We start from the raw sequence: 15907 nt of genomic DNA on the forward strand, positions 1-15907 counted from the left end.
CCTGTAAAATAGGTCATTTCGACACACCTGCCCACTGTTGCTGAGTGCAACGCAGACTCTGCCAACTTGCTTAAGGAAAGTGGTTTCACAAACCTTGTGGTAAATCTTATTCGTGTCTAATCTAATTATTGCTGGCAGCGTTTTTCTTTTCTTTTTTTTTTAAAGAAAAAAAATCAAGCCTTTAATCGCAAAGACTGCCTAGAGCAGAGTGATAGACTGGGACTGACTTTGTTCAGCCAAGTTTTCTTTTGAGGAGAAGCAAAGATATGGTACGGTCTGAGGCCATTTCGGCTGCAGCCTCCTAGGGAAGCTGCTGTTATAAAAAGAAGTACAGAAATATAAGAAGCATGCACTGAACGCTTTAACTCAACCAACGAAACAAATAATTTAAAAAGTGCGCTTGTGGTAACTAAGGGTGAGAGTGTCCAGGAACCTGGCTGACAATTTTTTTTCCTTTTCTTTTCTTTCCTCTTCTTCTTCTTTCTTCTTTTTATTCTTTTTTCTTTTCTTTTCTTTTTTGTTATTGTTAAGGGAAAGCTGAGTATCAAAAGGATATGGAGATACAATTGGCCTTATACACTTAAGTGTTTAAAATACAGTCCCTGTATTTGTTCTCATCTCAGAAGCGCGGGGCTTGGTCTTTATTACCTATTGGATTTCAGGAAGGCTGACTTGAGATGCGCCGTTGCCATTTCCTGGCCTTCACTTATGTATTTATTTATTTTCCGGCGCTGGCAGTCAGCCCCTTTGTTACGCCTCCTCTGCATTTATTTCTGCCTGCCCTCGCACCTCCAGACAGTGCGATGGGGCTTTTTTCCAGATCTTCGCGCCGAGAGCCCGGGACGGCCAACCTCCAGGCATGCGATAAAGGCCGGGGAATGTCGACCTGGGGCCGCGCTGGGCACCCGCTTTGTGTGCGCGTTTATTTGTCTCCGCTGCGGTCCGACCGCGGCCGCGACCCCCGAGGAGGCGGGGCCTCCGCGCGCCCGGCTCCGCCTGGTGAGGGTTTCACGGCCGCCACCGCTGCCGCCGCCCTCGTTTGTTCCGTTAGATCGCCCAGCCCCGATCGCTGCACCCAGATCCTAGCAAGCCGGGCGAGACTGCCCAGGAGCCCTCGATGGCTTTCATTCCACCCAAGCCCGCTTCTTACTTTCCCCGGCGCTTTCTCACTTTTCCCGGTTAACAGCTTATGGGCGGGGAGCTCGGCAAAACTCAGACTAAAAACAGAAAAAGAGAAAAGAAAAGACAATTTCGATATACCCGCGTCGGTCCTCCAGAGTTTGTGAAGGGGCGTAAACATGTCGGAGTCTGGGGAGATGAGTGAATTTGGCTACATCATGGAATTGCTAGCTAAAGGCAAGGTAAGTGATGGGACGCGGGGCGCCGCGGCCTGGGCCCCGGACTCCGGCACTACCTGGCCTGCCACTGTGGGCGTCCGTGTTCATTCCAGCGCCTGGGAAGGGCGGGAGGCTGGAATCCAGGGGCCGCGCTCGCAGCCCGGGTGTCCCAGCAGCTGCGGAATGCAAAGTAGCCGCCTTTTCTTTATTGCGTGGCATCTCTGAAATAAGCCAAGAGGGGACTTTCGGGCGCTTTGGGGGCCAGCTGGGCAGCAGTAGGGGCTCCCGGACGCCGAAGGGCGAGAGCCCAGCGTCAGAAGATGGAAAGGAGGGCGGGGCGTTGGCCAAGGGGGCGCTCCCTCACGCAACCAGGGCTCCCCAAGCGTGGTGACTTCGAGTGGGTGACCTCGCCTGTCTGGGCGCGGAGCGTGGAGGGAGGGTCCGCCCAGCGAGTGAATAGGCTCGGAGTGTGGGATCGGGGTCAGCCCGCAGTCAGAGCGTATGGCCGGTAAATAGGGACAGCACCTTCGTTCGCCCTGCGCTGGCCTTTTCAGGCCTCCTTCCAGGTCCTTAGCTTTTGCTGCTCCAGGCCGGGAATATTTAAAGCAGCCTTCTTTTGGTAGGGAGGGGAAGATGCTGGAGGAGCGGGATTTCAGCCCCGCACCTGTCCTGGAGCCTTTAGGAACCCAGGCTGGCGCCGTCGGTGGCGCCCGCGACCACGCCCTCAGCGGGCGGGGTGGTGCCGGGCCTGAGCCCGTGTGGGAGGCTGGGCTCCGCGCTGCGTCCCAGAAATTGCCGGCAGAAGCTCCTAAGTGGTTTGCAGGCGGAACGTGTCGAGAAATACGGAGGCTGCACAGAGCACTGCCCTCCGGGACTCGCAGGCGGAGAGAAGGCGGGAAAGGGCGTCAGCGTTTGCTCTCTGCGCCTGGAGCTTCGAGAAGAGGTGATGGCACAAAGGAGCACTCGACTCCCTGCGCACGGTTAACAGAAAGGAGGATGATTCTGTAGCTCTGATGTGAGCACCTGAAACCCTGCAGTCCCACACCCCACTAACTCCAACGCCGCCTATATAGCATATGGAGTAGTTTTAGCTTCATGCCGGACAGTCCTACGGCCCCAGGGCTGGTGAGCTGGTTTAATGCACTGTCAGCCTAAAAAGTCCCAAATGAACCCTACGCCTCTCTGAATTCTCTTGTTCTACAGGCACTGAATACGTTCATCAGAAACAGAATATTCATTAACATTTCGAAAGTGGAGCTGTGTCTTGGGCCTCCCCTACCATTTACAACCCCGGGTCAGAAGTACCAATGGAGAACCCTCGTTCCACTTTTCTTCCAAGCCCAGGCTCCGTCCTGTACCTCAAGGGGCATTCAGCACACACTGACCAGTGTATCCGAGCTCTTTGTCGCCCCAGCAGCAGCCCCTTGACCACCCTTCGGGCCTAGGGTGCATATTGCGGCCCACCACTCCCTCTGAAGAATGGACCGTGGGGAGAGAAATCCCCGAGAAAGAGCTGGCTCTGAGCAAAGAGGCAGGCAGCCAGAGGAGGGCCAGTACCAGGGCCTCTAAAGAGCGAGAGGTGCAGCAGGGCCCCGACTGCCCAGGTCTAGGAGAATGCCTAACAGGGACATCTATTTGGGAATGATGAGGGGCTGGGGGGCAGGGAGGAAAAATGCCTTTGGTTGAACAAAATAAATGGACTACTCTTGATAGGGTGGAGAATAAGATGATAGGTGAATTTTCTCCTATGGTGCTCAGACATTCTTCAAAGTAAGCCAGAATTGTATTAGTTGGCTATGCTTTCCTTCAATGACAGACAAATCCTGAAATTCTGAGAGAATAATTTCGGGGTGGGACCCAGGGATTTGCATGTTAAGAACAGCCCAGGTGACCATGAAGCCGACTGATGGATGTCCCATGAACACGAAATGGGGAAGTAGGGCAGAACCATTAAAACTGCTTATAATCAAGTCAGGTAAACAAAAACAAAACCCTCTCAGAATAGCAATGGGTTCATCACAGTATGTTCACTGTAATGAAAAAACACTAACTTTCTGGCTTCATTTACTGGATTTCTCTGCTCTCTCTCTCTGCCTCTGTCTTCACTAGGCTTCAGCAATGGGCCTGCAGCAAACACATGAGCATTCCCGGTTGACTTCTAAAGGTGGAAAGGCCCGGCGGGTGTCCCTTTGAAATCTCTGAGGTTGGAAAGCAGTCTCTCCCAAGAAGAACTTAGGACAGTTCCTCTGTCTGTTTTGTGGGGGTTGGAGGGGGAGAGTTGGTCAGGAGTAGCCAGCTTATTTCCTACCCATGCTCCTCAGGCTCAAATCCTGCCCCACCCTGCAGCCCCAGTCCTAGCCCATTTAAGACCCCTGTTTTGTGTGTGATTATACAGGATTTGAACACTGAATATTAACCATGGAATAGCAGACCGTTGAGACTGACTTGCTTTATTTTCCTCTGCGGAGTTAGGTTCCACTTTGTAGTTGGGGTTTGTAATGTAACGAATAATGGGAAACTGGTCTAGTTATGGGAGTTAAAGGAGAGCAGAGGCCTGTAGTTGGCCTGCCCCCCCCGCCCCACCATCCCTCAAAGTTGAGACCACTGAGTTGACCATCCTCTTAATTTCTCTCACTTTTCCCCCAGATTTGTTTCATCCTGTACTGGACTTCTCAAACTGTACATAATTAAAAATACATAGCTTTACATTTTTACAAACTTAATACCTGAATATATGCTTGTTGTCAAATACTCAAACTTCACAGAAAGTTTTACAGAGTAAAAAGTGGAAGTTCATGCCCACATCCAATCTCATTCCTTCCCCAGTGGCAGCAGTTTGTGTGTCTATTTCAAATTAAATTAGCATACCATATGTTCTCTGAAATGTGGGAAGTGAGCCTTTTTTCTTAGGGTAACCTAAAACCTACAGGACAAACTGGATCAGCTTATTTACTCTATTGTGATGGCTACGTTAATATTTAAAGTACACAGTGATATGTGCCATTGTGATCTTTCTGCTCATCAAACAATACTGCATAAGTGTAGTTAATACGATCATTCTCAAGAGGCTTAAAAATGTAAATGTATTTCCTTATATTTCACTAACAGTGAAACTTTTACCATTTCTGAAAGCTGTCTTTCTGTTTATTTTGCAGCTAATCTCTTTGGATTAAAAGAGGTTTCCAAATCTGTGGTCAATATCTAAGGTTACTCAAAGCAGTATTTTTAAACTGTTTTGGTCTCTCGGAAGATTGGTCTCACTAATTTTTTTTATCACCATCATACACTCTTCTGGAATCATATAATGAAGATTTGATGACAAGGAATATAGAATTCAAATTTTAGTATATCTGTTTGTATTTTGTGTATTTAGCATATTTACATTTATGTGTAAATAAACAGATGGTACATTCGGTTCCCATAATTTAATAATTACTGTTCAGGCATATCTAAGGAGTAAAATAGTTTCAGCAAAATAAGAGAGGCTTTGTAAATCTTATATTTAATTTTGATAGGGAAATAGGCAATGATACCATTACTTGGTGAATTATTATTTTAACTTTGAACATCTTTGAGGCACAAAAAATTCAAGAATTTTTACAAACACAAAGTTTAAAAAAAGAAGACACACTCTGAAGGAATTAGGCTTGGAAAGTCCTCAAATCTAGACTAATAAAAGGTCGTAAATATCTCCTGGGACCAAAACAAAAATACCACCAAATGATCTGTTTCAGAAGGATGAATAGATAGTTGCTCACACAACTAAAATCTAAACCAGGGTGATAGTGGTAAGGTTGTGCCCACTGTGTAAGTATTTTTATTTATTTATTTATTTTTGAGAGACAGTTTCACTCTGTTGCCCAGGCTGGCATGCAGCGGTGCAATCTCGGGCTCACTGCAACCTTCACTTCTAGGTTCAAGCAATTCTCCTGCCTCAGCCTCCCTAGTAGCTGGGACTACAGGAACACGCCACCATGCCCAGCTAATTTTTTGTATTATTAGTAGAGACAGGGTTTCGCCATGTTGGCCAGGCTGGTCTGGAGCTCTGACCTCAAGTGATCTTAGCTTCCCAAAGTGCTGGGATTACAGGGGTGAGCCAATGCATCAGGCCTACAAAGTATTTTTTAAAGGTTTTTAAAATATATATATTGAAATTGGGCAAAATGTATGTGCTGTGGAGAGTACGGAAGGCAGGCAGAAAATTTAGATTTTTACAATATTATTTGAAAAGAGCTAATTTCATAAATATAATTTTCCTCTTTTTTTTTTTTTTACTATATTGTGCTAAAGATAATTTGGAAAAAAGGTGTCTCCTAAACTACTTTGTAAAAGGATGTTTAAATCCAATTTTTAGTGAAATCGTAAATTCTGTGTTGTATACTTACCTGTGGGCAGTGCAATAAGGATGCTGGACTGAGACCCAGGTTTGAATCCTGGCTTTTTAGTATATAGCCATGTAATCTTAAGCATATTACTTAATCTATGGGTGGAGGTGGAGAGGAATTTTACTTGTTACATGTCTTCTCTGAAAAGAATTATACCTATTTCACAGGGTTACTACAAGAGTTAAATGAATATTGTATGCAAGTTTCCTAATACCGTTATTGACACATCATAGGCCCTTAATAAATGAAAGCTATTACTTCTAGCTTTTATGACAACAGGGTTGGGCCTTGAGACACCTTATATCCACACTGTGATCATTAAGAAGTGGAGGTAGGGTTGACAGAAAAAATACAGGATGTGTAGAGTTGAATTTGAATTTAAGATACTTTTTTTTTTTTTTTAAGAATATGTGCAATGTGATATTTGGAACATATACTAAAAAATTATGTATCTGAAATTCCAATTTAACTGGGTGTATTATGTTCTTATTTACTAAATCTAGTAACCCTGAGGGGAAGAATAATGAGATGTGTTCAACAGAGAGGAACCTGCTAGATTGCCTCAAAATACTACCAATTTTGTTTACCTCAAGTTGGCCAAAAAACGTCTTTGCCCACTAGTTATTCAGCCAATACACTCATCATTAATGGAAAAGAGTCTGTGAGAGCAACACTGGGTTCCTCTCATCTTCCTAATTGCAAATTGTTGCTCTGGTGCTACTGTTTAGTAGATAAACGCTTACTAGATTTTGTCTTAAATAAAAGTTTAAATGGTCGAGAAGACAAAACATCAGACATCAGTGTACAAAGAGTAGGTAGTTATGTTAAACTGAGTGCTGAAAGAGTTCAGAATAAAGGGAGATAATCAATGAAATCAAAAGTAATAAAGGAGGCTCCAGAAGTGCAACTTGAAAGATGAGGAGGATTTGGCCAGGTAGTGGAAATCTGAACTCGCTGGCTCTCTGGACTCCTCTCCCCTGACTTTGTTCCCATAGAAACACTTTATGACTGGTAAGCTTGGCCTGTCAGAAGCTTGAGTCAATAATTGATAGACAATGCCATTCATTATCCCTTCACTGGTAACCTCCTGATACCCAGTAGTACAGGTGGTCTGTGTGCCAATCTACTCTAAAACCCTGTAATTTACTTTATTTCCATACTTCTTATTTTCTATACGTCTAGGGTCTCTCTTGATTCTATATCTGTGGCTGCTTAATGATTAGGGGTTCCCAAAAGGGGGCAGGGTTTAGGGAATATATGGCCATATTACCTTATTTCTATTTCTTGTTTAGTATATAGTAATAGAATGGTGATACCCTGCCTGTCTGATCTCAGATCAAACCAATTAATATGCACCATGGTCATTAGGTCCTGACCCAGCCAGAAATTTAATCTCTTGTTGGGTATTAGGAATCAATATGGAAAGAGACCAAGTCAGCTTATGGAGTAGTATATGGTTTATAGGGTAAGGGGTTTATATTTTAAATATCAAGCAATGAACATTGATTGAGGCTCTGTTTTATCAAAGACTGAATTGTGTGTGTTTGGAGAGGGGAGACTGTTGACCTTTTGGACTTCATGAAGTAGATGGATGTGAGACAGCTCATGCCCCTGTGATAGAAGAGCAATTAAGTGATACCAGAAGTGGAAAATAAGATATCACAATGAAGGCAAGAGTATTGAAGGTCTGTGAACTGAGGGGGATAAGAATGGAATAGGTTTTCTTGTTTTGCATTTTTAACCCAGATTTTAAAATAAACTATTGAAAAAGGAGGTGCTAGGATACTCCAAACTGGGGAGGAGTAGGCACCAAGGGATAGCATATACAATGGAAAATAGGGGAATAATGATTTTTTTAAAGTTCAGATATTTCATGCCATTCCTGCTAAAAAGCCTTCCAAAGCTGCTCAACATCTACAAAAGCATAGAGGCCTTCCATACTTTACCAGACTTACTTTGTCACCACAAGTTTATCACCCTTTCTCTAACTCCTGCTCCCCAACTCATGCGCATGCACACACACACACACACACACTCAAATACACGTGTCCACACACCCCCTCGCCCCATTATGTTCCAATACCAAGCTGCCTGTGGTCCAGGACTGTAGCTTATTCTGCTCCTTGTGCAAATAGAGGCATGAGGACAGGGTTACACATATGGAACGTCATCTGTAAATACTGAATTGATAGGCTGCTAGGCATGTGGAGAGGGGGCTTAGAGTGGGCATGGGAATCGGCTGTGAGGATGAGAAAGAACAGAATCTGACAACAACCTATGATTTAAGGCTGACCAGAGATAGGGAAGAAGAAAGGAAGATAAAAAGCAAGCAAACAAAACCCACCAGGATTTTAACTTGAGGAACTGGGAAGGGTCTTGGTATCCTGGGAGGCTGGGATGTTTGGATGTTGCAACAGAGAAGTTGATGACTTGACACAGAGCACGGCAGCCCAGGGAGACAGAAATGATCAGGGAACTGGGAAAGCAGTGGTTTAAAATGGCAGTTTTCGTATTTGTCTTCTTCCCCCCACCTTTTGTTTTTAAAAGTGTATGGATAGAACGGATTAACATTAAAAAGTTTTAGAAGTATAACATGTACATATAAGATGCAAAGATAATACATGTGAGTGAAGAGTAAGTCTTGTATACTTGACTCCATCCCTTACTTCTCCACAATGGTTATCATTTTTTGTGCTCTATTCCAGATGCTTATTTTTGTTTACCTATAATTTTAGTTTGCCTCGTCTTTTGGCCAGAGTGGCAGCATATAGAATCCATATGGTTTTGTACTTTTTTTTTTTTTTTTTTTTTGCAGACAGAGTCGCGCTCTGTCGCCAAGGCTGGAGTGCAGTGGCACAATCTTGGCTCACTGCAACCTCTGCCTCCCGGTTTCAAGTGATTCTTCTGCCTCAACCTCCTGAGTAGCTGGGATTACAGGTGTGTGCCACCACGCCAGGCTAATTTTTGTATTTTTAGTAGAGAAGGGGTTTCACCATGTTGGCCAGGCTGGTCTCGAACTCCCAACCTCAGGTGATCCACCCGCCTCAGCCTCCCAAAGTGCTGGGATTACAGGTGTGGACCACCACGCCCATCATATTTTAGAAATCCTTTGTCATCAGTACATTGATTTTAACTGCTGCACAGTCTTCTGTGGTATGAATGTACATTATGGATGATGTTTAGTTATAAATAAGGTCTCAATAAGCTCTTTGCACATGCTTTTGTGCACATATGCAAGTATTACAGTAGAAACATTCTTAGATGTGGAATTGCTTAGTCAAAAGGTACAAATACTTAAAATTTTTGATAGGATTTGTAAAATGTCCCTTCAGATAAGCTGTACCAACATATGCTACCACAAAAAGGTTTCAGCAAAATAAGAGAGGCTTTGTAAATCTTATATTTAATTTTGATAGAGAAATACGCAATGATACCATTACTTGGTGAATTATTTTAACTTTGAACATCTTTGAGGCAGAAAAATATTCAAAAAATTAACAAACACAAAATTTACTTTAAAACAAGAAGACGCTTATACTTTGAAAGAATTAGACTTAGAAAGTCCTCAAATCTACACTAATATAAGGTCTTAAACATCTCATGGGACCAAAACAAAAATACCACCAAATGATCTGTTTCAGAAGGATGAATAGATAGTTGCTCACACAACTAAAACCTATACTGGGGTGATAATGGTAAGGTTGTGCCCACTGCCTAAGTATTTTTTATTTTTATTTTTTTGAGACACAGTTTTGCCAAGTGTATTAACATCATGTTTGAATTTTGTGGATCAAGTAGAAAATGATAGCTCAGTGAAGTCTGATTTGCAAAAATGGAAGGCCATAGCAATGTATTTTCACCAAAATATTGTCTATACAGGTTTTATCTTTAATTCCTGTTAATGGAGCCTACTAATCACTTTTACTGTGTCAACTAATAAGTTTTGGATCAAAGCAGGTGTGCTGATGTGAAATTACAGCCCGAGGGGAATTATTTCGCTCAAAGGCCAGTGTGAGAAAGACTTATAATGCTTTCTAACGATTGAGCCTTTAAAAATATATATAGGCACCTAATTCACGCAGGCATTTGTTATTCTCCTCCTGATTAGCACTTTTCAGAACCTGTGGGAAGGAAGCCTTCTCAAGTCTAGCACCTGCGGCCACGGAACAGGCATTAATCCGGATCAGAACAGCCCAGGCATTATTACCTGGCAAAGCTTTCATCCTCTGTTCACCTCATCTGTAAATGGAGGGTGTTCCATTAGAGAAAATTGCTACAGTCTCTCAATGTTCTTAATTCTACACTCCTTATTCAGATGCCGGATTGGAGACAAGGCTACCGCTGCAGACAGGGCTGTGGGAAGACGGCGGAACTTGCCACAGCGAGAGACTTCTCCCAAACAGGAAATAAAAGTGGGAAGCATTTTAAAACCTAAGCGAGATGTCTCGCTACAGCTCTGTAGTCCCTATTTACCCAGAAGTTTAGGGCATCTGTTCTTAAAGCCTAATACATAGGAATGAATTATTTAGCTAGCCAGGAAGGCAGTGGCATGATCTAATAATCCTAAGTTAATTTGTTCTCCGTGTGTCCTGAAAACAACACAAGAAACACACTTGGGCCGTGGCAGGTGAAATGTGCACAGCCAGTCCCTGAGGTGGTGCGCGCCTTAAGCGGGTGTGCCAGAGCCACTCAGGACCCTCTGTCCTGGTCCTCAGGAGGGAAAGCCTAGGCCCGGGTGGCGGGGGGTCGCTCCCTTTCCGCGGCCTTTTAAATTCAGTCCCTGGCCAGCATCCGGGAGAGGAATCCCCACCCTGCAGGCGGTCCCCGCGCCACTGGGCAAGAACTTGCCGTGACATCGCGACTTGGGGTATAGAAGCAAAAAGCGGGATACAAGTGTTCAGTGCCAAGTTAGGGACTATGAAGTTCACCCAACGAGTGAAGCCAGGAGAGAACGGGGATGAGCCGGGCGGGGACAGGGAACCCCAGGCTGCGCCTGGCTGGGGCCGGCGGAGGGGGCGGGCGGGGTCTCACTCTAGTCGCCTCGCGCAGCTCTGCCGTCCTCGCCGCGGCCATTCAGGGAAGGTGGCTTAGGCTCGCACTCGCCCGCACCGTCCTGTGTTGAGTCTGGAAGCGGGGCTTCGAACCGCGAAGGAAGAAAGCGCAGTGGGAGCAAACTGAAGGGCGGAGGGGCAGCGCGGGGCCGGGGGCCCAGGCTGCAGCCGGCTGCTCTGCCGCAGCGGGGCCTGCCCGCCCAGGCGCCGCCCTCGGCAACCGCCCACCGCTCCCGGCTGCCCTCACTTCCGCTCTTCAGAGGCCCCCCAGCCCGCGACGGGCGGCAGCCCGGGTGGGAGTGAGGGGCTGCTGCGTAGGGAAGAGGTGGCGGCGGAAGGCGCCGATCCCTAACCGCGTGCCACACCCGCGCCGAGCCGAGTCCCGCTGAGCCCAACGCTCAGACACCCAGCCTACCAGCCCCAGGCGGCCCCGCCTCTTTTGTGCGGCTGGCGCTGTTGCCTGGGCAACGGCCCGGCCACGCCCTGGCCACGCCCCACCGTGCCCCGCCCAGGTCTCTGCGCGGCGCCCCTCCCAGCCGCAGTCCGCAGGAGCCGCTGCCGCAGCCGGACGCTGGGAGGGATTCCCGGGGCCGTCGCTGGGAGCGAAGCTTGCTTCTCCCGCGCCTGTGTTTTCGCTGGCCCCGGCTTACTTCTCCCCGCGTCGGTCCGCTGGCCAGGTCCGCCTGACCAGCTCGTCTTCCAGCTTCGGACCGAGGCTCCACGGCCGCCGCAGGGACCCGCCCACCAGACCCTGCTCGGGGTGGCCGGTGTGCCTAAGTGGAGCGTGCTGCTGATGACACCTGGCAGAAGGCAGCCATGGAGGGCGATGGCTCAGACTCGCCGGTGAGTGCGGAGGGGGCCGCCGCCCCCCACCTCGAGGGCGGTGTGCCGGCTGCGGCTCTTTCTCTTTCCTCCGCAGGGAGCCCGCAGGGAGCCTCCTCCCGGGAGAGCAGGGGCAGTCGTGTGGGGATCCTGCTTCCTCTTCGCCTTCCCCCGCCCGGGGCTAGGTTCTGCAACCCGGGGCGTCCCCTTTCTATCCCCGAGAGCCGGACGTGGGGTCCCCAGGGCCAGAGAAGAGCCCAAATCCGGTAGTTGCCCACCTGAGCACCTCGGGGAATCATGGAGGGTCTCTCTAATAGAGCTCAGGCTGCAGAATTAATTAGCGTTAGGGAGTCTGGTGCGGGCAGAAAGCTGGGGCGCGTGCCTTGCGCTTGCGGGACCGCCCTTTGTCTAGGCGTCGTGACCCCCGCGGGCCCGGCCGGCTGCCGCCGCCTGGGGCAGAGGCTCCTCCCCGGCTTCGCCAGCCCGCGCGGGGCGGGCCGGGGCCCGGGCAGCTGTCAGCCTACAAGTGTTTTTGTTTAAAGGTGTCGAATGTGCAATTCTTCCGAAGTTTCCCGAGGAACCGCTTAATTGAGGGAGCCGCCACGTTACACTTAATCAGTTTGTTTCTCCCTCAATGACTGATGAACTAAATTTTCCTTTGGCACTTTATGTCCATTGTGATTAAAACGTCAGATTCAAGACACTGCTTCACGTACGAGAAAAATGGAAATGATTTTAGATCCTCCCCCAGTGAGAAGTAAACCGTAACTGACCATATTGATACATAAAATAGAATGTAAGAACCTATTTTGGACACCCTGGATTTTCTTTTTGAATTAGGTGCCAAACCCTTTGTGAAATGAGATAGGATGTGAATATTCTGTATTCTTTGATGTGAATTGTGAGATTTGGTTATCTTATTTCCAAATCTATGAACAACTGGGAGGTGATATGGCTCTTCATCACATATTTGAGTGATGCAGCAAGAGACTGCATTGAAACACCCACTAACAATGATAAAACCAGTTGGCTCTAATGCGATTGAATTGTCAGAGATTATTAGGGAGAATAAGTTAGCATACATTTTTAAATTACATTAAGTCAATTTTAATTTTCTTTGTGTTTCTAGTAGTTGAAACGATTGTGCAAGGTTATAAGTGCTTTGAAGTTGGGCTGTCTTTAAAATTGCAGGGATGCTGACTGTAGGATTCGTATATTTGAAGTCTGGGATACATGGAAAAAACTACATAGAGAAATGATGGCGAAACTGTAGGAGGTCATCAAACTTTTTTAGTTGTGATGAATCTAAAATGCTTCTCACTTAAAATAATGAAAGCCTGTAGTATTGAGAGCATTAGTAGTGATGCTTATACACCTTTTTAAAGGGTCCTCTACACTCTTTTAATATTCTGTTATGGTTAGGCTTTGTGTCTACACCCAAATCTCATCTTGAATTGTAATCCCCAGGTGTTGAGGGAGAAACCTGGTGGGAGGTGATTGGATCATAGGACTGGTTTCCCCCATGCTGTTTTTGTGATAGTGAATTCTCCCAAGATCTGATGGTTTTATAAGGCAGTGTTGTCTGTTCTTACTCTCTCTCCCCTGCTGCCATGTAAAACGTGCTTGCTTCCCTTTCTGCCGTGATTGTAAGTTTCCTGAGGCCTCTCCAGCCATGCAGAATTGTGAGTCAATTAAATCTCTTTTCTTTATAAATTAGCCATTCTTGGGTATTTCTTTGTAACACTGTGAAAATGGGTTAACACAGAGAATTGGTACCAAGGTAGTGGGCACTGCTGTAAAGATACCCAAAAATGTGGAAGCGACTTTGGAACTGGGTAACAGGCAGAAGCTGGAACAGTTTGGAGGACTCAGAAGCAGACAGGAGGATGTGGGAAAGTTTGGAATTTCCTAGAGACTTGTTGAATGGTTTTGACTAAAAGTGCTAGTGATATAGACAAAGAAGTCCAGACCAAGGTGGTCTCAGATGGAGGTGAGGAACTTGTTGGAAACTGGAGTAAAAGTGACTCTTGCTGTGCTTTAGCAAAGAGACTGGCAGTGTTTTGCCCCTGTCCTAGAGATGTGTGAAGCTTTGAACTTGAGAGAGACAATCTGAAATTGCAACTTACGTTTAAAAGGGAAGGGGAGCGTAAAAGTTTGGAAGATTTGCAGCCTTACCATGGAGTAGAAAAGAAAAACTTATTTTCTGGGGAGGGATTCAAGCTAACTGCAGAAATTTGCTTAAGTAAAAAAGACTCAAATGTTAATCACCAAGGCTATGGGTACAATGTCTCCAGGGCATGTCAGAGATCTTGGCAGCAGTCCCTCCCATCACAGGCCTGGAGGCCTAGGAGAGAAAAATGGTTTAGTGGAGTGGGCCCAGGGCCCTGCTGCTGTGTGCAGCCTCGGTATCACAGGATCCTTAGGGTGTCGTTTTGCCAGCCAGAAACGTCTGTGGCAAGTGTTGCCTTTGCCCAAGTTTTGCTCAGGCCCACTGGACTTGTTCTGCCCACTTGGCCTGACGGACTGTGCTTGGCTTTCACTATTGGCCCAGACCCCATGCCTGCCAAGGGCAAGCCCAGGTGCAGAGCAGCAAGGGGTGCATGAGTGAGCGAGCCCAGGGTACAGTGTGCGCAGCCAGGCATGCTGGCCATGGCGGGGCAGTCAGGTCCAGGTGCCAGCATGGGTGCCGGCTCCTTGCTGTGGCTGGAACAAAGGTGTACCACAAGTGGCTTCCACTACAAGCACTGTGGAACACGGTGACACCCAGAAACTTGGAGATGCCAGGAACTGCAGAGCCACAAAGAGGGTGTCACAGCCCTGGCTTGGAGAGCTCGTAAGTCCAGGCTCCCTAAAGGGCTGCAGCTCTTCTCTCCTCTCTCGTCTCCTCCTCGTCACCCACAACATGGCGAGAAGTGGGATATATTTTAGCCCTGTTTGTGTTACAGCTTGTTTAGTCCTGCCATTTGGCAGGTCCAGAGTTCCTGTACTGTGTCCAGGAAGAATGAGCTACATGAGCAACTGGAGGGTAAACAAGGTGAAGAGGTGCTTTATTGAGCAAAAGAATAGCTCTCAGGAGACCCGTAGTGGGTAGCTGCTTTCCGCAGGCAGTTCCTCCCAACATCTGCAATTCTCAACAGAGAGGAGACCCGGAGTGGGTATCTCCTCTCTGCAGGCAGGTCCTTTTGTTGAGTGTGCAGCCCTCAGTGGACAGGAGACCCAAGCAGGTAGCTCTTACCTTCAGACAAGTCGTCCTATCATCTGCCAGAGTCTGGCTGAGTTTGTGGTTTATATGGGCTTCAGAGGGGAGGAAGTGTGTGCTGATTGGCCAATGGGTGGCCATGGGTGGGCCTGGAAAATTCACTGTAAGTTCTCACTCCAGTCAGTGGAACTGGCAGCCTGGACCCTAGGCTTCAGGCTATCCCTTGCTTGAAAGTGGGGTTTCAGCAGGGATCTGTCCCTTTCCTCCCAGGAACCTGTCTGCCTCCCACTGCCATTCGTGGTGCCCAGACTATTTTAGGTGAGGGATGCATGCAGTACCATATTGAGTCACCCTCAGCCCTGCACTTGGCCTCTCTCCCATGTTCATCAGCGCCCAAAGTCCAGAGGGGACTGAGGTGGCAGGGGGCTAGTGTGTCAGCATCTCCTCAAGTACCCACACACCTGGCCAGGTCATGACAGTGCCCGGGCTTGGCCACAGCTTTTCTCCAAAATCAGAGTGGGCACTGGGAATGGGGAGAGGCCAAGCAGCAGGAGCAGGCATTTCTGAGCATGCAGGGGAAGAGGGGCATCCTGGGCCACCAAGAGCATAGGAATGCCCTAGTCCACAGCTGGGTGGCTGCAGTGGTACCCAGGAGCATGGGGCTCCCTCCCCACCAACTCGGAATGGGGAAGGGCTCCTGCCTGTTCCTGGATCCTGCTGGCTCTGCAGAGTAAGCAGGTCCGGCTGTGCCTTCCCAGCTGCAGCCAGCATCTTTGCAGCAGCTGTTCCAGATGGGCTGCAGCTGCCATCACTGGGACTTGGTGCCCTGTGTCCCAGCTGTTCCAGTACCAGTTGTGGCTAAAACGGGCCAAGGTACAGTTTAGACCATTGCCTCAGAGGGTGCAAGCCCAAAGCCTTGGTGGCTTACACATGGTGTTGGGCCTACCAGTGCACCAAAGTCAAGAGTTGAGGTTTGGAAACCTCTGCCTAGATTTCAGAGAATGTATGGAAACACCTGGATGTCCAGGCAGAGGTCTGCTGCAGGGGCGAAGCTCTCATGGAGAACCTCTGCTGGGGCAGTGCAAAGGGGAAATGTGAGATATAAGCTGCCAC

General features: G+C 47.7%; 1 protein-coding gene across 5 annotated transcripts in view; it reads left to right on the top strand.

Annotated features, from left to right (window-relative positions):
* The first annotated feature begins 802 nt into the window (after window positions 1-802).
* Window positions 803-15907, top strand: part of TRIM36 (tripartite motif containing 36) — a 54749-nt gene continuing 39644 nt past the window's right edge. For 2 of the 5 annotated variants that reach the window (XM_011971050.1, XM_011971052.1), the window contains exon 1: window positions 848-1361. In XM_011971050.1, the coding sequence (XP_011826440.1) occupies window positions 1299-1361 (63 nt within the window). In that variant the 5' untranslated portion in view covers window positions 848-1298. Of the gene's footprint in view, window positions 1362-10037; window positions 10158-11256; window positions 11617-15907 lie in introns of those variants that run through there. The other 3 variants (XM_011971055.1, XM_011971054.1, XM_011971053.1) reach the window with 3 other exon arrangements.

The sequence above is a fragment of the Mandrillus leucophaeus genome, unplaced genomic scaffold (assembly GCF_000951045.1).
Source record: "Mandrillus leucophaeus isolate KB7577 unplaced genomic scaffold, Mleu.le_1.0 Scaffold983, whole genome shotgun sequence".
Taxonomy (NCBI): domain Eukaryota; kingdom Metazoa; phylum Chordata; class Mammalia; order Primates; family Cercopithecidae; genus Mandrillus; species Mandrillus leucophaeus.